At 46.8% G+C, this 26,465-nt stretch overlaps 1 protein-coding gene across 4 annotated transcripts in view; it reads left to right on the top strand.

Annotated features, from left to right (window-relative positions):
- Positions 1 to 26,465, top strand: part of NBEAL1 (neurobeachin like 1) — a 672,403-nt gene that overhangs the window by 578,276 nt on the left and 67,662 nt on the right. For all 4 annotated transcript variants that reach the window (XM_069226032.1, XM_069226034.1, XM_069226033.1 and 1 more), the window contains exons 46-47: positions 11,143 to 11,259; positions 16,500 to 16,589. In XM_069226032.1, the coding sequence (XP_069082133.1) occupies positions 11,143 to 11,259; positions 16,500 to 16,589 (207 nt within the window). The remainder of the gene's footprint in view (positions 1 to 11,142; positions 11,260 to 16,499; positions 16,590 to 26,465) is intronic.

Genomic DNA, 26,465 nt, shown 5'->3' with positions numbered 1-26,465 from the left:
ATCTTCAGAAAAAGGTCAGTACTGTTCCAAATATTACTTTGCACAGCGAGGTAAGTAAATCTCACAAATGCGTTTTTATGCCATAATGCTTTTCAATCAGTGAAGAAACATATGCTGCATACGAGTACTAGCAGAGGTATCTCAGGGGTCCCCTTTAGGTCGTAGAGTGCTAGCGGGGCAAGGTCACAAGAGAGACCTGCAGTTTGGTTTTACCTGCCCTGGGGAGTCCAGGTGCAGAGGTGCTGAACGAGTTGATGCCTTGTGCACTAAATGGTTGGCGAAGATGGGGGCCTCCTAGAAACAGGCTTCATAGGGGGACCTTGGGACAAGTGCAAGAGCTACCAACGGGGGACTCAGTTCGTGAGGGTCCTGGTAGCAAAGAGGCAAAGTTGATAGTCTTGGACCTGGGCCATGGTGCTAAAGTGCAGAGGGTTTTTGTCGGCTGGTCCTGTGCATCAAGGGTACTCATGGTGTTGGGTTAGACCTGCAGCGGGGGAAGAAAAACAGACATTTGGTCAACTCTCGTGGGCAGCCTCATCGATTACGTTGTCCCTCAGGTGCAGGTCCTCTTTTTGCGGTGGTGGCGACTGGCTCAGACACAAACAAACCTTGGTGCTTGCAACTGCTCTGATACCTCAGGTGTTGGTGCAAGGTGACTCCTGGTGGGCTTGGCATCTCTAGACTTTGTGGGGAGACAGGTCTGTCCTCCTGGAACAGGGTGACCTCCTCCATGATGGCTACTGCGTAAGTAGACCCGGTGGTCAGCAAATTGGTGGACCGACGTCACAGTTGGTGCCTGCAAGTTGCAGGGAAGTGGCTCGCCCACTCCAAGGGAGATGCCAGCTGGTTTACGAGGCTTTTGGGAGATGCACAGCTGCAGGACAAGTCAGGTCTGGGCGATTTTCGGGACAGCAGCAGGTAGGCCGGGTTTGGTGCCTAAAGTCCAGGCTGGTCCTTGCTTCTTGTGTTCAGTGACACTTCTTGGTCCTCCTTCTTCTTCAGTCAGACAAATCTAAAGCCCCAGTGTCGAGGGCGCACCTAAATACTTAATTTAGGGGCGTTTAAGGGGAGTGTCGAGTAGTAGCCAATGGGCTACTTCCCCCTGAGGTCACTACACCCCCCTATATGACCACTTTCTGTGGGGAGTGGGCATAACCCTGTCCCAAAATTCCTAATTCCACCAAAAACAATATGGTGGAACCCTTCCTTCATGGAGCACATCAGGCAGGCTACCTTAGGTGTGTGCCTAGCCTGTTAGTGCAACACACTTACTGGCATAGCTAATATCCCGCTTGTCCTGGTGCCAAATGGGCCTCAGGGCAGGGGGTGGCATCTCCCAGGTCTACAAGAAGCCAGAATTGCATATCAAAGGCTGCAAGTCCCTGGCCTTGGTATGCAGATTCACTAGCTATTCTGCTGGAGGAGCTGATAACCCATTCCTTTGGAGTATGCATTGTTTCTGGCCTCTGAGAGAGCAGGCTCCAGGGGGTTAGAAACTCATCTGTGGTGGCAGGCTGGTCGATAACTAGTAGGTTTTCAGGGGTCATCTGTAAGGTGCCCTCTGGATGCATGTCATAATAAATCCAATACTGGCATCAGCATGGATTTATTAAGATAAGATGTTTGATACGAAACACCATAGTTTTCAGTGAAGCCATTAGTTAGCTGGTTTACTCGTAATGATCAGTGCCCAGTGCATAACGTAAGGTGGCTTTCCTGTTCACTTGAAATATCTAGTAATCAAACTAGACATCACAGGGGCATATCTGCTCATACAGCTATGTCCTCACATAAAATATACTGCACCCTACCTTAGGGTTCTAAGGCCTGCCTTCCGTATATTAAATGCAGTGACTTGAGCATGGCACACAATCAGCGTGCCATGGTGTGTTTTTACTCATGGTTTGCACCATGACCCACAGTCTGCAATGGCAGGCTGAATGCAATTTGTAGGGGAATCTTTTAGGGTGGCACAATACATGCTGCAGTCCATATAGTCCCTCTTTAGTACCCAGGCCCTAGGTACCAGGGGTACCATTTACTAGGGACTTAAAGCGGTGCTTAAGTATTTGCCAATTCTATACAATTAGACCTTTTTCCTTATTTTAGGGAAAGAGCATTGGCACTGAGGACCTGGTTAGCAGGAACCCAGTGCACCTTCAGTCAAAGAACCCCAGTTCCAGTGGCAAAAAGTGGGGGTAACCATGTCAAAAGGGGCACTTTCCTAATTATTTTATGTTCTGTTATGTTATGTTAAAGAGCATTTGTCATGGTGCCATCACCAAACATGACCTCTTGGCACTTTCCTGTAACTGCAACAGCACAACCTAACTTTTCAATTTGGGAGTTTTGAGATGCTACCTGACTCCCCTTTTGTCTTAAACAGAGCAATGTTGGAAGGGAAGAGATTTCAAAGGTCATGGTATTAGGTAGAAAATGGTCTACCACCGTACATAATTGTGTTAGTCCTTTATGCCTTCAACAGAAAAGCTTGAGCAGACATCAGGCATCTTGTGGGAACATACAGGTGGGCTCCTAACATGAAGAGTTTTTTAGATGTGCTCTATGGGGCTAGATGTCATTGTAATGCACAAATGGCTAGGATGACTTGTTCACAACAGTGCCTCCCCTTCAGAACACATGCTGTTTAACTTTTACATCCCATGGGCAGACTAGCAGATTTTAAGAAAGAGGAAGAGATGGTTCCTTTCTCATGATGCAGCTGAACATAATGAGGTTTTGTGCAGCATAGACGTGAGGGTAACCCTAGTATGTGAAGAGACGTGACTAACCCTGGAATGTGAAGCAACAGATAAAAACATTAGATGTTGCAGAGTCATGTAACTTCAAAGAACGGTTCCTAACTGTCAAGGCGGGAATGGGACAATGGTTAGAACGATTCTTAACGGTCAAGACGGGAATGGGACGGAGGTTACAATATATTGGCTACAGTTTAGGATTCCTCAGTTACTTGTATTTCAGTTTTTGTAGGATTGAGCTTTAACTTTTTGTAGTTTATTAACATGTCAATGTCCATGTTACAAAGTGGAAATGACTCCGCTTTTTCAGTGTCTCAAGAGGGCAGACTCAATATTGTCTGTATGACATCAACATGATTATACCGTATGTAACCAAGTTACTCAATGGTATTCTTCAGTTGCATAAAGTAAACAGTAAAAAGTAATAAAAACTAGTGGTGAAAGAGCTGTCTTCTGTCGACCTCTGCAGATGGCATGAGTGAAAGTCGGTCGATGTGGTGGCATCAGAACCGTTGACTGATGTGATGCCAAATAAGATTATTATAATTATTATTAATAAAACTATTTTTGAGACATAGGCATCCATAAGACCACTATACATTCAGTATACAACTATTTTGTAAGAAAACATGGCCCTGTTTTTTTTAATACACACTTGTAGAAAATGTCCCAACTCAATGCAAATAGTTTTGAGATTCACACTTTAAAAGTAGTTGAATACCCTCTGTCACCTTTTTAATTTTAGCCTGATTTAGCATAGGTTTTCAATGAACTTTCCATTCACATTAAAATCTAGGACACAACAATACTAATGCTAAATCGTCTGATTTTCTCTGATTGCAGTGACAAAAGCCCGGTCAGTGTAAGAAACTACTTCAAGGACTAACTTACCTCCCTGCATTAAAATAATTCTTACACAAATAATTGGATAAGTAGGTGTCAGTAGATAACCTGAGAGACCATGGATGGTTTCAGTTTGACAAGAGCAGAAGTGATTTTTTTTTTTTTTTTTACCAACTACATATTTCATATATTCAACGAACAATTGCATTTTTTACACTCTTTTCAAATTAATCTATTAACTAATCTTTCACATTGCAGGAAACAATGAAGTACCCTGATCTATTAAGTTATGTATCTAATAATTTAATCTTCATCGATTCAGCTTCTAATTTAAATAACAAAGTCCATCTTGACTCATAATGCATGAACTGAGACTAAGGTCAGTATGTTTAGCACTTTTTTAGTACTTTACTTTCAATTTGTTCAAAATTCAATCTAGATTCCAAAAATAGTGCACCAGTCCATATAATTTAATTGGAACCTTGGTTTGTTGGTAAAGCATAATGGCAGATTTTAAGGAGTGACCTCCAAATAGATGCTTATCTTAGAGTTTGTTAAGTATAGGCAGAATTTAAAGTCATAGAAAGATTAAAAAGAAAGAATGGTACTGCGATTCGCCTTGGAAAAAGAGATTCCACTGTGTTCTGGAGCATGGTCAAGATGCGCTTCAGCCAAGAACAGAATGCTACCATATTAATAATCACAGGGAAACAATAGTAGGATCATATACCTAATCATAATGAGTTTATTGAGTTTGTAGCTGAGATCAGCCATACTAAAGACAGTTCCAGACCAAATTTCCAGCTTGGCCATTAAAGCAAAACCAGTGGCTTGGGGTTGAATATTACATCCAGTTTACTTGCATGTGTATATGGCACTTGATACTTGGAAGGGAACAATTATTAAACCAGCGATCCTTACACACATTGTCCATTGGATTCCTCTTCTTACAGGTGCCTCACCCACTATCCCATTCGATCAGCACACATGCCTCACTTTAGAGATTCCACATACAAAGAAAATTGAGACTGCTAAAACAGGCTTTCAACTGTTTCACACCTGAGCCTGAAACCTTCTGCCTGTGGAAAACTGCTGATCTCACAGTTTACAAGGCGAGAGAGGCTCACCTAGTTGCATACCACCTTTAAACGGCTAACCTGGGGGCGGATCCAAGATGGCGGATAGGTAGGACGGACTCCCACCCCTCTCTGCCTTCCTGCTGCACGTTCTCCCGGTCGCTGGCCCCCAGGGGTGCATTCATGCACAGCCCCCCACCGTACCTGGTCTGGAGAGCACATCGGCCACGCAGGGGTGGCCTTAGATAACTGATGGAAGGAGGTAGGTGGGCGGAGCCCCGACGCGCAGAGGACCCGGGGTCCAGGAAGGTGGCGGTGCCCATCGGGCTCTAGAGGCCTGCCATGGCAGCAAGGAAACTGCAACCTGGAGCCAAAAGGGAGGATGGGGGGGCTTCCGCAGAGAAGAGGATGTCGGTGGGACAATCCAGAAGTGACCAGTCTCGGGCAGAGGAGATGCCCGGGGCTGCCCGGCTGAGAGGCACCAGTCCCTGTTGGCCCTGCGGAGCCTTGCTGCTAGGCCTGAGTGAGCGGCGGGCACAGCAACAAAGAAGCAGACTACATTGCAAGCGACGGAGGATGGAGGCAGGGGGCCCCCTGACTGGAGGTGGCGAATTGCACCCCTTAGCTAACTGGTGAGGGGAAAGGAGATAAGAGGCTGGCGGTGTTCAGGACTGAGAGGCTTTGCAACACCTCATGGTGCCAGTGATCAGGCCGTAGAAGCACGGCGCGGGCCTGACCAACGCTCAGTGGGCATCGCGCGATGAGTCAGGCCCCTTGACCAGCTTGCCCCAGAAGAGACATGGCGGACTGAGGCGGGCCTAAGCCCTGCAACAGTCGGGCAGTAATTCTTTCAGGGGTTGGCCTAGGAGAGGACGTCCGGGGACCTTTGGTGGTGGAGCCCCTGACCGGTCTAGAGCAGTGAGCTGGGTGCGGGCTGCATGATGGCAGGCTCCTGTGATTGCTGATCAGCGGACCCCCTCACACCTGCCAGAGGTCGGGGAGGGGAGGTCAGGGGAGCCGCTGGTGGCCCCCATCCGCTCCCAGATGGTGAGAAGATCTAAAACATATGGACTATAGTGAGCCCCTAAAATGAGTGCAGCTGACGACTATGGGCCAGATGTGCCCAGTCCTGGATCGGGACTGCGACCAGCCTGGCTGAGGATCTCTAAGCGGAGAGGCTTGGCAGTTGTCCACACGTGGTGATCTGCTGAGGTCGAGGACACAGCTGGTGGACACTGCCCGGGCCGCTGACTGGTGCTCCCATAGCTATCTCAGAGAAGAGGAAGTGTGGAGCGGAGTCCGACAGAGTTTGTAGTTGGGAGTGGGTGGTGATGGCCACAGCACGATCCAAGAAGGGCAGATCAGTGAAAGAAATGCTGACAAGGCCCACAGCGGGTAAAGCCACGCTGATATCTCTACTCCTGGGAAGCCTGGGCTCACGGACAAGGAGGGAGAGGGCCCTATCACACATGCTTTACTGGAGGGCTTACTTACATCGTTGAGGGCGGTAAAGAGGGATTTGTTGCAGGATTTGAAGGAGGTGGGTTGGGAGCTAGAGGAGATTGGAGAGAGGGTGGCCACCCTGGAAGAGCTTGAGACTAGCCGAGACGAGGAGATAGTGCAACTCCAGCAGAAGATAATTCACCCGCAGGAGCAACAGCTAGAACTGCAAGCCCACACAGAGGACCTGGAGAACTGCTTTAGGCGAAATAGCCACATTCGTGCAATGCCAAAGAGGGCCGAGGAGGAAGATATCATCTTATACGTCAGGTCATATAGATAGACAGAGTGCACAGGGTGGGCCCGCCGAGGCCCTCCCATGTGCCTCCTGTGAATAGTTTGGTCTGCATCCATGATTTCCCCTTCAAAGAACGCATACTCAGGTTGACGAGAGAGCAACACACGCTGTAGTTCCGTGGCCTATATCAGGACTTGGCAGCAATCACCCTACAAAAGGGGAAAGACTTCTACCCAGTGACCTCTCACCTCAGAGACAAGGGGGTCTCCTATTCCTGGGGCCACCCCTTCATCTTCTGATGGGAGGGCAAATGACACCAACTGGGCTCCTTGAAGGAAGCCTACAGCCTGCTGTAGCTGGAGGAGCGCCCTCACTTGCCAGGGAGGCCAGCCACGTAGAGGCATTAACTGTGCAGTGATACCTCACTTGCCCTCCCTAAAACAACCCTTAAGATAGTCACCCTTAATGTTAAGGGGTTGAACAACCCAACCAAGCGCAGAGCTGTCCTCTCCTACACTGGCTGATGTATGCCTCCTACAAGTTACCTACTTACTCCCTGCAGGTATTCATAGGCTCCGCTCAAGATCCGTTCCAGTACAGTATTTTTCTTCATTGGATGCCAAGGTGGCCGGGGTGGCAATCCTAGCCTCACCTTCCTTCTGCTTGAAAGTGGGAGACAAGATAGCTGAAATAAAGGGTTGCGTGCTAACATTCAGGATCCACTTGAGACTTTGAGTTTGTGATGGAGTCAGCAAATGGGCCCAGTGAGGGCCAGGAGGCGTTCGTTCATCGAGCGCTGGCCGAGGTCATGACCACGAGACCACGCAAGACAGACAGGTGCTCATAGGGGGTGACTTTAACATTGTCTTTAACAATGCCTTAGGTCGATTTCCAGGTTCAATGTGACGGGTGCTCCTCCACCAGCGGGAATTGGGTAGTTGGAGGAGTTGTGTCGTCGGGACTTATGGAGGTGTAGGTTCCCTGCGACTAGAGATTATACCTTTTACTCTCATGCGCACAAGACTTATGCTCGCCTTGATCTTTTCATAGGCCTGGAGGAGACCCAGCAGACTCTAAGGGAGATAGACATAGAGCCTTGTGCACTATCAGACTACGCAGCAGTCTCACTGCCCTCGGAGGTTAAGAACTACTCTCCTTCAGCGGTCCGATGTGGTGGCACAGGTAACGAAAGCCTTTGCCACCTTCTAGAGATTGACACAGTAGACACATCTATTTCCCTACTGTGGGAAATGCTGAAAGCAGTAATTAAAGAGGAATTTATTGTGATATCTGTGGCAGATAACACAATTTGGTGGTAAAAAGGGCCTAATTGCAGCAACAGGAGTTGGAACCCGAGAGGATCCACAAGAGAACCGGGGCCCAAGAATTTGGAAACAGCTTGGGGCAGCCAGGGCACAGCTGGCGGGCCTTGACATTGACAGAATGGAATATGCATCACTTCGACTGCACCATTCCTTTTATGTAGGTGGCAACAGATGCGGACGCCTCTTGGCTAATAGACTCCGTGTTCAGAGGCAGACAACGGCGTTGGAAGTACTCAAGACTCAGGATGGGACAGAGGTGGTGAATGATACCCAAATTGCTTCTGTCTTCTGTGGGCTTTATCAAGACCTCTACTCTACCCAGCAGACCAGCCCGGACGCCTCTCGACAGGCCCACATTACTAAACTATCGGCTGAAGAGGTGGCCCTGCTTTATGCCCTGATCAGGATAGAGGAGGTAATCTCCGCAAGAACCAAACTGGAAGCCTTGGAATCCCTGTGAACAGACGGCTTACCAAGCCTGTTATATAAAACGTTTTGTACGAGCCTTGCCCCGATTCTGACCCGCCTCTTTAAGGCTATCACAGGAATGGGCACGATTCCGCCCTCCATGTTAGAGGCGTCCATTGTGGTAATCCCTAAACCTGGGAAGGACCCCATACAATGTGGGTCTTACAGACCAATTTCCCTATTCAACGTGGATATCAAATTGCTCATGGGTATCCTTGCTTCCTGTTTGAATCCGCTGATGCCTGGATTGGTGGATCCAGACCCAGGCTGGCTTCGCTCCACACCGGCAGTGTGGGGACAATACCTGGTGGATTATGCATATTCTAGAAAAAGCACAGCGCATTGAAGAGGCCTAATGCTGCTGAACATTGACGGCGAGAAGGCGTTTGACCGAGTCCACTGCTCGCACCTTCTGGCTACGTTGGAGCATTTTGGCTTCGGACCCTGTTTCCGAGTCTGGATAGCGAGCACTTACAGCCACCCGAGGGCCTCAGTTAGAGTCAACAGAGTGAACTCCACCTCATTTCCTATTGGTCGCAGAACCCGCTATCCCCCTGTTGTTTGCTCTCTATATGGAGCCCTTTGCACAAGGGGTAAGGGACAGCTAGAAATTAGGGTGCCGACTTTGGCAGAGAAGAGTATACTATGGCACTCTATGCGGACGATGTGGTGGTTGCGCTGGACGACCGGCTGAGGGCCCTCCCTGTCCTCCTGAGAGAGGCAGAGGCCTTCAGAAGGTGTCAGGCTTCCAGGTAAACCTTTTGAGGTCTCAGGCTCTTAGCCTTATGCTTCTGCCGGAGACGGTGGCCTCGTTGGCTCAGCAGTACCCGTTCCAGTGGGAGCCACAATCCATCCCATACTTGGGCATCCAGACAGCCACAACAGTCTCAGAGACATTAAAGATAAATTATAAAGACCCTTTTTCAGAACATTAAAAAATAATTGGCCCAATGGAGACTCTACCCTATCTCATGGCTGGGCAGAATAGCCGTCATTAAAATGTCGGTCCTTCCCAGGGCCCCTTTCCTGTTTTAGGTGCTGCCAGTAGAGCCCCCACCTGGTGTGATTCAGGGTCTGCAAGGTGAAATTCACTGCTTCATATGGTCGTGAAGGAAGCCTAGGATGGCCTGGCTGTTGTCTTACCAACCTCTGCCAAGGTGGGTAGGGGGGATTTGAGGAGGGGGGGAGTAGGGGGTTGGGTATTCCAGCTATCCAGCAGTACTACATAGCAACCGAACTTCAGTACTTGGTTGAATGGTCCCGACCAGAGTCGGATAAGCACTGGCTGTCTATGGACCGTGAAATCTCTAGTACCTCCCTCTGGAACATCCCCTTCCTGCTGCGCTGCCACAGACCATGTGGACTGTACTCTTCCCCTGTCATCAGAGCAACTTTAAAGGTATGAGAACAAGTAGCACCAATTAGGGGCTTGACCTCCTTCCCCTCCCTTTTGACGCCTAACGTGGGGAACCCGGTATTCACACCGGGCTTGGACCAGAGAGCCTTTCATCCTTGGATGTCCCCAACATGCTGCTCCATCGGACACCTGTTTGATGAAGAGGGATTACTTGAGAGCCTGAGGGACACCCATTATCTATCTGAGATAGAGAGGATGCACTACCTCCAGATCCGTCACTAGGTGACACACCCCTTGATTCGAGAGAAGACACGCAGACCCCTTAGAAATTAAGAACAATGGTTGCTCAAGAAGATGACGGATAAATATATAATTTCCGGCCTCTATGACCTGGTCCAGCAAGTGGTTCCGATATCCAGACTACCTATCCAGGCACACTGGGAGGCTTAGTGTGTGTTGGGGGGGGGGGGGGCGATTGTTCTTCTTTCAGATTGGCGGTTGCTGTGTCACCCTTTATTTCTTATATTGAAAATTCAATAAAGAAATTTGAACCACAAACAGCTAATCTTACACTGGTTACCTTCTCCTTACAACCCAGGATCTTGTGGTACTTGCATGATATTGTTTACAGCCCCGTGTTCTTCCTAGTGACTGGAAATCCTAATGTAAGTTCTAATATTTTTTTTAAATATTATATACGTTTCGGGGTATTGCGTTCTACAAATATTTGTAATAATAACCTATCACTAAATAAACATCCTCCAGCTCTTCCTTTTATGCAGGATTCCTAGCCCCGTTTATTAAGATTCAAGGAAGTGTGTGCCTACTGCGAAAGGAGGCTAGGGCTGGGTCGTGGGAGATGGGGATGCCTGTGTACTGTCCTAGCCTTACACTTTCATACAGCAGTTTCCATTCCACACTGTTTGGGGGATATTTCAGTACTTGTTTGCACGAGGTTAAGCAGTGGGGTGAAATTCTGGAGTTTTTATTAAATTGGTTTAATATAGTGTTTGCCCTCATGGATTCCTGCATGTCTCCCCGCCCCCTATCTTTCACACAGAGATTTCCGACACTTTCAGCATCACCATGTGAAACACCACATCATATTATTCCAGTGGGCCTTGTAACAAACATTGCATTTATCTTGCTACTTGTAACCAAGGCCTCAGACTTTCATCCTCTTGGCCGTGCCATTTTGCTATCTTTAACATGAATGTTCAATGAGACGTCTACTTTGTTTATGACTAACTTTCACACAAGGAACGAATGAGATTATCGTATCCTGCTTTGTTCAACTGCAGTGCTCCCTCTTGTCAGGTTTTTAGCATATCTAACAGGAAGGTAGATGGGCATATTCACATTCTCTGTTGTTTTGTGTTTTGATCCCATTAATTTTACTTTTGGGTATCCTGGAGATCTGGCCACCTTGGGGGCACAATGTGTATTTCACACTTTAGTGTCTTATGTTCCTGCAGTCGAATATTGAAGCAATTAAACTTTGTTTTATTTTCGAATTTCGAGTAATGAGATGCACAATGTGTTATGTTATTTTTTGTTTCCAAAAATGTTAATGCAGGAGCCTCACCCTGTCCGTCTCTCTACTGAGGAAGCCGTGCAGAGGCAAACCAAAGTCGAAACCGCAACTTTCAACCTGTTCCAGAACCTCACTGAGCTCAAGTCTTTCTTCATTGAGGTAAAACTTAGAGGGACTTTGTTATTATGATGGGTGGCAGGGAGTTTCACCGACCCCATTTAGCTCTGGCTTGGACCACTCATGCAGCCAGTAGCAGTACCTTAGGAAAAGGTATTGTGATCCATCTTGCCTCTCAGCAACACAGGAGGCAGCAGTCACCCTCTCACCCACACACAGCTCAGCCTCTGGCTGCATTGTAAGAAAAACACTATTTTAGTGCGGTCTGATTATTGTAAGAGCTGGGGGATATTCGTTAAGAGCTGCAGGCAAACTGGGTTATTAGAGTTATGTAGATACTCGAGTCGGGTCAGTACTTGCAAATCAAGGAAATCCTAAGTACATAAAGCATGCTCTGCCCTCTCTTTCTCTATTGCTTCATGTTTGCTGTTCTCATTCAGTGGCATTTACAGCACTGCCCCGAGAGGAAACACATCTGTGTAGCCGTGCCTGGACTGAGGTGGATTTAATACGAGAGAAGTAATTTTTATGCGAAGTTACCACTTGAAAATACAATATGCATCACACAAAAACGGAACACATTTTTAAAAAAATTACATATTTACATTTAACTAAGAATCCATATTTCTTCCCTGATGCCTTTTGTTGTAAAAGGGTTGACGTTGGGTCCATTAGACACTGGTATTTGTAATTCCCCTATTTGACACTGTGTGATATTTAGCCACTGATACCTTTCTTTGTATCTCAAATCTTTCATCTTAACCTGAATGCTCAGTGGTGACGTGTCACTGTGTAAAGCACTGGTCAACCTGCTAATTGCCAGGAGACTATTGGTGATGATTGTGTGTGTTCTAAAGCGACACAGAAGTACGTACACGTGGTTTATTAAAACAGCTGTTTGTTCATGCAGTCTCCCAAAAATGTGGTCACGCAAGTTTTGAAATTCTTATTTGGTACGTGAGGCTAGCCAACATGTTTCCTGAGCATCATTTTTTAAGCTTTTCTGCTCACATCAATTAATATCAGCCGCCTTAAGTGATCTTATGAGAACCAGCCAGGTTGATTTTCGCACCTAAATCCTATTGCACACCCAGCCATCTCTAAAGTCTCTCCATCGGCTTCCATTTGATGCACAACTTCAGTTCAAGGTTTCATAGTATTTACCAACAAGGGATTGTCACACAATATTTACCCCAGAATGGTTTTACCGTATGTCTACCCACAAAGGGATGTTCTACAGCGACTCTGAATATGTTCAGAAGCTGGCCAGTCGATAAATCTTCCTAGATACCGAGGGCCACAACTTGCTGCTCTGTTGACCGTGCCTAAGTTTAAAAAACGGACAGGCAGTCTTAGGGTTTATCTCCAGAATTTGATCCTCCGGCATTTAAAAAATTGAATTTTTTTTTTGAAGAACTAGATCATAACCCGTGTTACCAGCTGCACTTAAAATTAATTTCTGATATGATAACATTAATTATTCGAAAGTTTAACAAACACCCTCCTACATTTGTTTATTCAGATGCACTCCCTTTTTTCCATACCTCTTCCCTTTCTCTCATTCCAACATGCACGGTCCTACATTTTGAGTCACAGTGAATAGGGACATGCACTCACACCAACCAGACGCTGTTTGGCCTGTGCAGGGAAAATGTGATAGGGTGGTTGGATTGAGGAAGTCAGTCATACGTTAAATTCACTTGCCATGTGACTGACTCCACTTCCAGGTCTAACAGCCTGTCAGACACAGTTTCCTGTAAGGGGAGCTCCTGATGTTCTTATAGCCCTGTCTTCTTCAAGCTTCAGCCCATTCATCTGTTTGCTTAGCAAATTTATTGGTCCTATGGATGTTTGTACATAGATTCCTCACTTTTTAAATCCTCCCCTGCACCAAACAAGTTCTGGAACTTTTCAAGCAGTTGATTCTGTTTGCAAATATGTGACGCCATCAGATTCAGCAGCAGCTTCTCATCAGAAGTGACGGTACAAAACGTATGTGGGTGCCACCCCTGCACACTGACATACATTACTTTCTCTCTGTACCCTGGGAAAACTATTGTCGTCGTTTCACTGACTGCAAACTCGTTTTTCCACACAGTGTGCCAGGGAAATGTTCCCTCCTTCCCAAAAAAAAACTGCAAGCTGCAAACTGCGTCACAACTACAGGATGCAGATGTCAGCTAGGATTCCGCACATCTGCCTGTGGTGTTTATGGTCTAGACATGACTCAGAGTTCTGCCAGAAATGCTCACTGATGAACCCAAAGGCCAGCAGGCAGCGGAAATCGATACATTATGTCACTGAGAACAAGAAACTGGGCAGGTCGCACTCCAAACAACGGACTTGCTCTCACTCCAAGTCGGGGCCCTGCTCCAGATTTAAGTCCTGCTCCAGTTCACAATTCTGTAGTAAATCCAACTGGGACCCGACACCATCTCAGCACTCCTGGGAGAAGTCACACATTTAACATTTGAAGAACCAGACTCCGCCTCTTTAACCCTACTCACAGCCTATTTCAAAGATTGCACCAACATGCCCTGATATCCCTCGATTGTCATTGACTATGCACCAGATGGAGGCCTTCAGGGAGGCCATGCTGTAACTTTTGCAGATGGTGCTGGCTCTCGCTGAATCACCATTGACCCAATGAATTCCAAGGGCCCCCAGAGGGACTTTCCCCCAGCAGCTCCATCCCTGGCACTGACCAATCCTTATGGCCTCCCCCCCAGTACCGACCCATGCCTCCACCATTGCACCAGCCCAGAATCCAGTGGCACTCTGGATCTGACACTGATGACTGTTTCGGATCCAGAGCCGACATTGGCCCATGACAGGCCCATGTCACTCTACAAGATAACCAAGTTGCAGTCCCCACATTGGGAAGATTCCTATATGTGTCCTCAGTGCCAGTACTACTATACTATAAACCTCATTCGGATCAGGGCCTTCAAATTAGGGATGATGAGGAGGAGCTGGATTATCTCCTACCCCCTTACGGTGATGCTGGGTTATATTCAGATTTACAGAATGTCAGTTGCCTGGATACTTCGCTAGGATCCCCTTAGAGGAAAGTGTTTCCTGTGCAGTGGTAGTCAGCAGTACCTGCTACCTCAGAGAAATCACTGGCCTTTAATTAACCTTTGACAGGGACATTAATGGTGACCTGTTCTAAGCTACGCTCATCTCCCCCAGTAAGCCAATAAACTTTGACAGAGTGGTGACCTGGTGTAAGATTCGCTCCGCTCCCCCAGTGAGCCTTTCTGTGGCTGGGAACCAGAGGCCTGCTCTTGGGAATCTAGCGTTTGTGACCTTGCTTGGTGGTGCAGGGCACCACCAGCTCACACATTTCCCAATGTTCCACCAGATAGGGATTAAAAGCACATTGATGCATTCAGAACCAGACTTTCCACGTCCAGGCCTCTGAGTGCAGTCTGCCTATTCGGACACCATACGCTGGATTTTTTAGGGTATGGCCAGCAAGATCTTGATGGCAATTCCTGATGAATTCAGGAATGCTTTGCTCAAACAATTTAACAGAATATGGCTTTGTGTGTGTTGTGAGCAAATCTGGAGACAACTGACTTTGTTGGGCGTGCATCACAAATGTCGTGATGAGGCACCATGATTGAAAGTGTGCTACAGGATTTTTCTGGGGATCTGCATGGAAAGCTGACTCTGTGTTGGAGCACTTTAAAGTCAGCAGTGCTGTGGCCTGCAGTTTGTGTTTGCTATCTATGGCCCATCAATTCTAATAGAAATATAAAAGTTTAGAGAATATTTGCAGATTCTTGTCTATCGCCAGAGACAGTCCTCACAACCCATGCAACACACAGTACATCCCTTTTGTGGCCCCAGAGGACATGGTAGTCACAGAGTCCGTGGATACGAGCTAGGACAGAAGTCCTCCTCCATTTTTTCTGCCACAACTGATTCCAAGCCACTAAGATTTGTATTCTCATGGTCATGGATGGCCAGTAAAAGGCAGAATACTTTTTAACTTGCCCAATTGGCATCTCGGTATCTCAGATTAGGTGAGTTCTACAGGTTCAGCATAGTTACAGCCTCCCTTTTACAAATGCTCCCTTTCCAGTCCTACATGCTTTTGTTCAGACATTTGCAAATTATGCCTCCAGCCTTGCCAACAACACACTCAACAAGAGTCAACATAAAAGGACCAGGGGTATAACTGATATAATCAACAATGTAAAGGTATCATTCATAAATCCAGTGCTATAATTAGTATAATGCTATAAAAATGTATTGTTTATCACTGTATCGCATTCAAGAAGAAAAGAAAGAGATGGCAAAAAAATATAAAAAAATAAATCTTATATATTTAGTTGGGTATACCAATTAACAGGCACAAATAAAGTGAAAGGTGCTCAAAGTGTGGAGTGTCCATAAAATAATCAAGATTGTGCAGGTGACAAAGAATGGTTGGCAAAAGACAAAATCAACGAAATTAAGTAGCCATTCAATAATGTGGATGGAAAAGGTAACAATTTAAAATAATCCCATTGCTCAAATAGGTGGCTTATCCTGTTCATAAAACATGCTACGCGCTGGTCTTAAAAATAAGCTCATGGGGGCTTTCTAGATCATTCAACCAGAACCATGGCCACAAATATGGTGTTGGCTTTTGTTGTCGGACATCTGCCAGGCTGATACACGAGTGTCTATACACACCTTCATTAGGCATTACTTTTGGACATTCAAGTCTATGGGCAGAGTCACTCAGCCCTCTCAGTCCTGAAGGACATCCTGGTGTAACTCCACGACTCAGACATTCTAGCCTTAGGGAGATACTGCTTTGATAGCTATTGAAAAAGTGAAGAATTTGTGGTTAGTAGTATCCAGCAGAAGTACAATTTACTTATCTTTGATAAAGCTCTTTTTCCGTGGACACTCAATGTAATTGTGGATTCCTCACCACTCCTCCACATTTAGCAGAGTGGACTTTTAGAGGTCCAAAAGGGAACCAAGTTAGATTTCTCACACTGTCAGAGTTTAAAAGAAAAGCTGAAGTCATAACTTAGGGGTGACATATGTATACAGATCTGTGGCTTCATGTATAAAGGAGTTGTGAGACTACCACAAAGTCTGATGGCACCACGTGTCGGGATGCAGGAGCAATGGCTAGAGGTTGGTGCTTGGGGGATTTCAAAAGGTGAGAAATCTGCACTTAGATCGAGTATGCACCAGAAGGAGCATTACCAAAGGTAGGTAACTTGTTCTTCTGCATTACTTTATCATGTGAACATTTTCCTCTCCTCTCTTCTTAGGGAATCAGCAACGACATTCCTATAGTCAAAGCCCTTGTTCCAAAGAGCCAGTCTCGTTCCTTCATGTCACAAGGAAATCCAGAGATACTGGTGAGTTTATTGTCTGAATATTTTTTAATCTGGTACACTCTTTTTGAGTCTCAAACAATTTGGCATTGGGTGATAATCAGTGCATATTAAATATGTAAAACTGTAGCATTATATTTTGTGTCAACTGTCCCATACCAGCATCAATAGTTTGTAATCATAGGAAGTGTACATTTACAGCCTGCACATTGTACATTAACTTGTTGTGCACTATCATGTCATTTAGTAATAGGGTCTGAATTTTTCCACTTGTTTTTCTTGTCATCTTCATTTTCGGTTTTGCCTGAACATCAAATGATTTGTGATCTCATTACTTTAAATTAAATGTTTCCACTATCTGGTTCAATGTTGTTTGGGAATGCCCAGTCCAATAACTTCATAAGGAAGATAAAACTCAAAATCATGGAGAAGAAACTTCAAGACCTTGCCACCTACCAAATAATGTGTTTGATGCTTCAAAAAACATCTCCACGCGGAGCTACCAAGTCATGTGAGAATGAATCTCTATGTGGAGTGAGTGGGAAGTAGAAATGCAAAATGCACTCTTTTGGAAGGACTATCAAGATAGCCTCAATCTCTGTTTTTCTAGAGCTGAGTATAACTATAAGGCATGTAAATACAGTTTGTCTCTGGGAAGAAATGCATTACTGGCCAAGTTACCTGAAAGGCCTTTTGAGAACCAAGTTCGAGAAAGACACCAAAAGGGATAGGGATGATTTGTATGAAGAGCTCTTCACAATAGTTAATGGTGAGAAACAGTATCAAAGCCACTAACCATTGTAAGAATGCAATGGCACCACTCTTATCCCTAGAGTACAAAGAACCTTAGCGTGCCAAAGATAAAAAACTTCTTTTAGGATTTATACTTTCACAAACATGAATTTGGCCTTACTACCAGCATCTTTGTCAGACTCCAGAAGATGACCAACTTTGAAACAAGTACTAGGGTTGAAAGGAGCCTTGAAACCATGTCGGGGGGGGGGCTGACTGGAGAAAGGGATGATATCTCCAGAAAATGTTTCTACCCAAAAAGAAGTTTGACCTAAGGAAGTGGTTCTGTTGTGCTCTCAGAAGGAGCTCTGTTGCCACTCACTCAAGCAGTGATTTGGCACCTCAGATCCCAGAATTTGGTAATTTTCAGCTCTGTAAATAGCATATGGAGTTTCTGAAGGAGATTTTACTTCTAACCATGGGAACATGCTTTGTAACAATGTGGAAATGGTGTTTAAACTACTGTTTTACACTAAGCATTCATCATTGCAAAACCCAGGCTTGGCATTTACATTAATTTGAGCTTCTTTGGCCCCTGTTGTAGCCAGCTTACAAAATAAATAGTGTGTTTCCAATACTTAAAATTCCAGTTGCCATAGTCTTTATGAAAACCTTAAAATAAATAATCCCATCCAAGACCCTTCCATGGTCCAGTCCTTGATGTTTAGGAACAGCACGCCTATAAAAGCCCACCTTCTGGCAACATCGGCTGCATTGTCAAAATTAGCAGAAGACTGGAGTGGCCAGATCAATGGAAGCATTTTGGAAACCTTGCAGTTGGTAAGGAGATCTGGAACAAGAAGACCCACAATGAGTGACTCTGTGTCTTTGCTCTTATGAGAGCACGCACTATAGATGCAAAACAGTAGGGCTTTACCTGAACAATAGGTGCATCCCAGCCCATTCATTCCCTATTTTTCATTGCATTCATTTTTTTTATTCTTGCAGCTGGAACTTCTGTTGGACATTTAGATACTTATCTGGATGGGGTCTTGCTCTTCGTTCTTTTCTGTTCCTTTAGGGGGAGCTTGGTGCTTGCCATACTCATCATTTATTCTCTGACTCTTCAATCAAGGCTTAAGATTTCCAGAAGGTTTTAGCAACTTATGGTTTTAACTCCAGTTTGGGTGACCCTTAAGGAAACACTTGACACCTTTCTTGTATTTACACAGTATTATTTACAGGATGGCACTGTTTCTAGTGGGAGGAATCACCCTTTCTTCAGGTAATCAGCAGGCTGTTCAACTGTACAGAACTAGACAACATTTTGTAAACATAATTTACATTTTCTTCTGCTAATTTCTACTAGCCAGGGCATTGTGAGAAAGAGTGGATAATCCTTGACTGTCTCTGCACAGCATGTGAATCTACAACATATGTGCTACTATCAGAACATTTTACGTTTGATGGTATGTGTGACTTTAGATACACATGCTCTGCATTCTCCTGCCATCTAGTGTTGGGTGTGGAGTGTTGCAAGTTGTTTTTCTTCAAAGAAGCATATTCGAGTCACAGGATTGAGTGACTCCTCATTCTCTGATTGAACAGACGCTGTTTTGTTTCTGTCCTTGGTGCCACTCGAAATTCCCCCACACTGACCAACATCTGGTGTGCAACCTGTGCCTCTCCCCCAATCACCAAGAAGCTACCGGCAATGCCTGCAAATCCTTCTGGTCGAAGAAGACCCTTTGGGACCAAAGAGCTCATGGGTTGGAGATGGCACACAACCGATTCCTCTCCAAATCTTTGGAGAGGAACACGCTCAGGAGGAGCCAGAAGAAGAGGAGGCCTTCTCTATCCATGACTCTGACGTCCAGTCAGATATGGAAAGCCACAAGGTTACATCCATGGAACCCATGAGTACTGTGGCCTCTCCTGCCCACCCTAAGACTGTTAAAAAGCCCCTTACAGAGGTCACCGGCCCGCCACTGCCACCAGGCCAAGGTCGGATCCTAAAAAAACTGCTCTGGCTGCTCTGCCCTCCAGCTTAACACTGAAAATAGCTAAGACCAAATACACCAACTTCGGCTTAGATCTCTGGCTCCTCGGCCCGAGACACTCTGGTCTGAACTTCGTCTCCGAGTACTTTGGTACCAACAAGAACAACTATCACCTCCACCTCGGTGCTGAGAAAACCGCACTGACCAAAACCTTTGGTGCTGAAATCCACAGACACAACATCTTCAGAGCAGAAGCACCCTAGCCAGTATTCAGCTACCCCTTCACGTGGAACCCATTTTGGAGACTATCTACGCTCTGCAGCTCTGTCTCCATACCCAGGATGTTACAGGGCGCATTATTGCTTCCCCCCTGTACTTTCAAGAGGAAATTATCCTTCCAAGAGGCTGTGGACACTACTCCACCTCCAAAGAAAGCTGACAAGACTTCTGCCACACCTGCCAAGCCTTCTCAACCTCTTCCTCCTCCACCTTCTACCCCTGCTTCACCTCAATCTCCCATCCTTCTTCCTTCATCTCCTTCACCTACTGCAAGAGATTTGGTGGGACAAAGCAGGACCCAGATCCATGGGACACATATGAACCTGATCCCATGTTGACCAACGACCCAGATGTGTACCTCGCATGACCCTCGCCACCAGAGGATGGCACATCCTATCAACAAGTTATAGCTCATGCAGCTGCTTTTCATAATGTTGAGCTGCATGATACAGCACTTCATGTTTGAAACCCTTACAACCACACACAGGGATATATATTTTTTTTCCATGCTCCTCGGTATGCTTCAACATGCAGACAAACTCTTTAAGGAATCTATCCACTCTAGGGTTATCACTCCTAGAGTGGATAAGAAAGATTGTGCTATTGCTCGAAAAGCCACGTCTTGAGACGCTTCCTGAAGGTCAGAAGGTCCTTGGTCAGACGTACGATGACGGGGAGGGAGTTCCAGGTCTTGGTGGCGAGGTGGGAGAAGGATCTGCCGCCGGCTGTAGTATGGTGGATGCAGAGAACGGTGGCTAGGGCGAGGTTGGCGGAGCGGAGCTGGTGTGTCGGGACGTGGAAGTTGAGACGCTCGTTGAGGTAGGCAGGTCCGGCATCGTGGAGAGCCTTGTGAGCGTGGATCAGGAGTTTGAAGATGATCCTTTTGTTGACAGGGAGCCAGTGGAAGTCTCTGAGGTGGGCTGAGATGTGTTTGTGGTGAGGAAGTTTAAGGATGAGTCCTGCTGAGGTGTTCTGAATGCGCTGAAGTTTTCTCTTGGGCTTGGCTGTTCTTCCCTAGTATAGTGCGTTGCCGTAGTACAGTCTACTGCTAACGAGGGCGTGGGTGACCTTTCTTCTGGTTTCAATGGGGCTCCATTTGAAGGTCTTGCGAAGCATGCAGAGGGTGTTAAAGCATGAGGATGAGATGGCGTTGATTTGCTGGGTCATAGAGAGCGATGAGTCCGGTATGAAGCCGAGGTTGCATGCGTGAGTGGTGGGCGTTGGGGCGGCTCCTACAGTGGCAGGCCACCAGGAGTCATCCCATCTGATTTGTTGGAGCCTAATATGATGATCTCGGTCTTATCCGAGTTCAGTTTGAGGCGGCTTGCCTCCATCCAGTTGGCGATGGCGTGAAGGTTAGTCAGTTGTGTGTCGTTCGCGTAGGAGACGATGTTCAGGCCGTGGGATCGAACAATGTTGGCGAGCGGCGCCATGTAGACATTGAAAAGGGTGGGGCTGAGGGAGGATCCCTGGGGAACTCCGCAGATGGTCTTGGTGGCTTTTGGCAGGAACAGAGGGAGGCAGACTCTCTGAGTTCTGCCAGAGAGGAAGGATGTGATCCAGTCCAGGGCCTTGTGGTGGATTCCAGCGTCATGGAGGCATGTGCGAAGTGTATGGTGGCAGACGGTGTTGAAGGCTGCAGAAAGTTGAAGGAGGATGAGGGCCACGGTTTCCCCTTTGTCGAGCTTTCTCCTGATGTTGTCGGTAGCAGCGATGAGAGCGGTCTCGGTGCTGTAGTCCTTGCGGAAGACGGACTGGGAGATTTCCCACTACAAAAGCCATGGGTGCTCTTCAACTCCCTCACATTTTAAACATACAAAACCACAGAAATTCAGCTTTCAGAGTTTACTTGAAATAACAATAACGCGTGCCCTAGGGTAACTATAACTCACCTCGCCATACACTACTAATTACCCGTGATATTACAGCACTCATGACATCTTTTTCAACATCATTGATAACATCACTGTAACATTTGCAGTAACGTTATTGATGATAAAACTGTGCATTGATGGGCGCAAGTTATAATTACTTTAGGGCACAAGTTATAGTTACTTGAAATAACTCTAACTATAAAAGTGAATTTCTGTGGTTTTGTACATTTAAAATGTGAGCCAAACTATAACGTCTCTGTAACCTTTAATTTTTTAAGTGAATATTGTACGGTATGGGCATTTGTAGGGTTTAGGAGCTTACCACCCAGTACCAGTGGTAAAGGCAATGTGTGGGAAAGGCATTGCATATTTTGGACGTGTGGTAAAGCCATTGCGTAGTAAAGACTGCGTTCTGAAGGATGTTTACCGTCTGTGGCAGACTCACACTTGGTGGTTTATGGTTCTTGTGAAGGGCCCACGACTCCAAGATCTGTGAGGACTACTGCGCCATGCATCTGAAGGTGCTGAGGGAGCAATCCCTCAAGCTCCTCGTCCCCTGACCCTGCAATGCTCAAGATCTCGGTCACATGGAAGGCCCCAGGACTGTTCGTAAAGCCGCACCCGGCGATCATTGTCACACTCAAAGTCTGGTAAGTCCCACAAGTACAAGAAATTGAAGAAGTTGAAGAGGTCTTTGACTTTGTCACACAAAGATGAGGTGCTGGACCGTCAGCCCGCCAGGCCACACACTTCCGCTGAGCCTGAGTCAGGGTCTCCCTGCGCTTCCCTGACTTTGCCGGAGCAATCCCTGCTTAGCTAAAGGAATTTTATGGGGCCATGCACCTCATATTTAAGTTGCCTGGCCCCTGTGGGCCCCATGGGCTTGGGAGGTGCCCTCTTTGGATCCTCACTGGCGGATTTGCCCTCGTCGCCAGTCAGGAGCTACGGATCGCATGTTGGATCCGAAGTAGAGCTGTCAGCGACACTGAGACCTTCCTTGGGTGTCGAAGACCCCAGCAACACCAAAGCCCCACGGCAGTGCTGTCCTCATCATCTTTCCCAATTCCAACATGGAGCCAGACGGGCAACGTCTGACGCAGATTCCTGCACTGACTGGGACCATGTTCTCTGCAACTGAGCAAGTGCATTTTTGCATTTGACAGACCTGAAGAGGGAGACAAATAACAGGAGGCTGAGGTCCCTTGTGGATACCACCATCCCCTGGATGAGAATGAAGGCAAGTGGTATGAGGAACTGGCATTGCCAATTTGGTTAGACACCTCACCTGACACAGGTTTGGTCGCTCCTCCTACCATGGCTAAGGAGGAGAAAGCCTCTTTCGCTATAGTGGTGCACAGGGTGGCTGAAGTCTTGGACCTTCAGCTACGCACAGTTGCATTCAAGACAAATGTCTTGACAGAGGTGCTTCAGCCAGGAGTACCCCTTCTAAATCTTTACTCTCTTGTAATGAAGCCCTTACTGACGGCCTGCTCAGGACCAGGTCCAAGCCCTGCACAGGGGCTCTTGTGCATAGGACAATTGTGTGCGTCCATTTCGCTGCTCCTGGAGACCCCTGTTTGCTTACCCAGCACTATTCCACTGGATAGTGAATCTCTTCTATTAGCCTTGCACAACGGTCGATGAATAGCATGTGCTTTTTGGGCTGCTATTCCCATACGATCTGGGATTCGGTTGTGCAAGTGCTATATTTGGTCTCTTAGGTAGCCAAGCCATACTCACCCAAGCTATTGCTGACCGGAGAGATGCAATTTTGTCTTTTTGGAGAGAAGGCAGACCCAGAGCTGGAGTGCTTTAAGGACAGCAGAGCTACAGCCAGGTCCTTAGGCATGTCTATGGCCCCTCTTCATCCCCAGTCCACCTTCCACCCATAAATGGTCACAGAAAGTGTCTCTAACCATGTCCATACCCTCCAGGCCACCATGAACAATAGGCTTCCCAGCCTTTTCGTGGCTAAGGACTAGGGTTCCATACACCACGTGGGACAGGTAGCCAGAGGTCGAGCCAGTCCACCACTCCTCCAAACCCCTTTAGTTTTCCAACTGACTATCAGGGGCATCCAGTGGGGGGCAGAATGCACCATCACCTGCACCACGTGCGCTCAGTAACATCGGACCAGTGGATTGTTTTAATCATCCAAAAGGGCTACTCCCGCCCCTTTGTGACTATCCCTCTACCCATGCCACCCACTCACAACCAGCTGACAGAGGACCACCTCTTCTTGCTCTATCAGGAAGTGCTGGCATTCTTGTCTACACAAGCCGTAGAGAAGGTGCCAGCATCAGAAGTAGGTTGTGGTTGCTACTCCTGCTACTTTCTAGTGCCCTAGAATAACCAGGCCTTCATTCTATCCTAGACCTGCACCTGCACCTCAATCTCTTCCTGAAAAAGGGAAAATTCAAGATGCTCATTAACCTCTTAGAACTTTGAGTGACTTGCTTGACATTTAAAAACAAACTTTCTTCCTTCGATCAAGAGAAGACTGGTGCAGTTGTTCACGGGCAACACCCCCACCATGTGGTATTGTAACAAGCAGGGCCGAGTTGGGTCATGGACCCTTTCTCAAGAAGCTCTACGCCTCTTGACATGGCTGGGACATAATGGCATTTCCCTAGTGGTGCAATATCTGGTGGGCTCTCTGGACGAACACAGCCGAAGATGCCTAGCAGATCATGAATGGCGTCTCCACTCAGAGGTGGTACAAGGTCTCTTTCTGCAGGGGGAGATCCTTGGTTAGATCTGTTCTCCACCACTCAGAACTCACCATGTCAGCAGTCCTGCACGCTAGAGTTTTGAGTGAAGCTCTGGCCTCCTGTGTGTCTTTCCACCAGTACCACCCCTTCCAACAGTACTCCAGAAGATCAGAAACAACCGGGCCGAGGTCATTCTTGTGACTCTGGATTGGGCACAAAAAGTTTATCCTGAGCTGATGACCATGACCATAGGTCCTCTAGTTAGGCTACCTCTTCGGGAGGATCGTCTGTCACAGCAACTAGGCAAGGTTCTGTACCCGAACTGCAAGCTGTCCACATACATGCATGGAGATTGACAGCTTGCAAGTGTGATGTTCTTCTGGCAGCCAGGTGTCTCTCTTACAAGTTGGTATATGCTTGCTGTTGGGAGAAATTTGTGTCATTGTGTGCTTCACACAGTGTTGACCCCCTTTGTGCACCTCTCTCACAAGTTATCTTATTTGCTTTGTCTTTAGCCCTGCAAGTCTCTGCTTTGGGCATAGTTAAGGGTTACCTATCTGCCATCTGGGCATTCCTGCGGTTGCTAGACCCTCTTTCTCTTTTTAAGTCACCTGTTGTGGCTAGGTTCCTTAAAGGACTAGAACATATGTTTCCACCCACGCTCTTCATCATGCCTCAGTGGGACCTCAGCCTGGCCCTCACCTTTTTCATTTGTGTACCGTTTGAACCTCTGCACGATTGCCTTCTTAGGCTGTTGACCATCAAACCTGCCTTTTTAGTGGCCATAACATCGGCCAGGAGGGTCAGCAAACTACAAGCCCTCCTTATACCACCTTTTACCCAGCCAAGATAGGTCTCCGGATGTGTGCCTCCGTTCTTTCAAAGATTGTGACTCTGTAAGGAAATGCCTCTTTTTGTATGGTCATATCCAAGTTTTTCAACTGATGCTGCTGGTGTTTTTTTACTCTGAGAGTGCACTGGGGCCTGCTAACCAGACCTTGGTGCCAGTGCTCTGACCCTGAAGTGTATGTCGAATTAGCTATACCCAAATGGAAATGGCTAACTTACCTGTATGTCCCTTGTAAAAGGTACCCTAGTAGCCAGGGCATGTAAGAGGGGTAGCTCAGGGCTTGCGGTGCCGATTGTTTCACACTGGAGATCCCCCAAGTAAAACAAGTCCCCTAGCCTGCCACTGCAGACTGGTAAAACAGTCTTACACTGCTAGCCTGACTTTGCCATTTAAACCAATGGCAAAGCCAACACGTCCCCTGGATGTGTGTACGTCACATCTCTGGCAGTCCTTCTGAGCCCTAAAGGCAGAGTGTAACATATGATGACACAGTCAGGACACGTACTTTACATGTGAAACATGTGAAACGACTATTTCTACAAGTACACAAGGATACATGCTAACCCCCCAGCTGTGCTAACCCCTGAACAGTTTTAGTAAAGAGGCCACTTTGTTACCTTCAAAACTCCTGTACCTTCCCGGGCACACATTGAGCCTTGTCCATGAGACAGCTTTCTGCTCCTGGAGAGACTTGCAAATGAGGGATTGCAGGTGAGGGAGGTGCACCCGGACGCATCAGAGCTCCCCGAGGTGAACTGTTGGTGTGGCCTTGGACCCAGCCCCAAAAGCCCCTCTAAGTCCAGGAGATTAGTGTCGGATTTCTTTATTGAGTGTGTGTCTTACTTACTGCATGAGTGTGTCCCTTACATGCTTAGCACTACCCTCTGATATGCCTGACTGCTCGACCCCTCTACCCAAAAAGAGAACATTTGGGATGTCATTTGTGCCTCTGTGATACCTCTGGGGATTGCTTTGACTCTTTGCACAGGGTACCTCATTTCGGTCCACTATATAGGAAACCAGCTTCCTACACTGTTAAAATACTTAACACTTGTTCCCCTGTGCAACTTTGCAGCTCAGTACCACAGCTACACAGGTTTGAGCTGAAGTGTTTACAGCCAAAACCTACTGGACCTATAGCGAGTTGGTTAGTATATTACTCGGTGAGGGTGCACAACCACACCATATAATACCCCCCATTTCCTCACAGACTCCATTCCATGTCGCCCAGAACATCACTCTGCTTACTTTCTTTGCTCCACCTCATCTTTCTAAAGAAGAGGAGAGACCTTACTTCCTTGACACAAAAAGAGCTTTGTCGTTTTACTTTGACTGCACAAGAGAGTTCCGGGTGAACAACCAACTCTTCTTGGGATATGTGGGTGTAAAGAAAGGAAAAGCTGTACAGAAAAGAACCATCTCTCAACAGATTGTCCTGTGCATTAAGATTTGCT

This window comes from Pleurodeles waltl, chromosome 3_1 (genome assembly GCF_031143425.1).
Source record: "Pleurodeles waltl isolate 20211129_DDA chromosome 3_1, aPleWal1.hap1.20221129, whole genome shotgun sequence".
Classification (NCBI taxonomy): domain Eukaryota; kingdom Metazoa; phylum Chordata; class Amphibia; order Caudata; family Salamandridae; genus Pleurodeles; species Pleurodeles waltl.
This window is presented reverse-complemented; position numbering and strand designations above follow the sequence as displayed.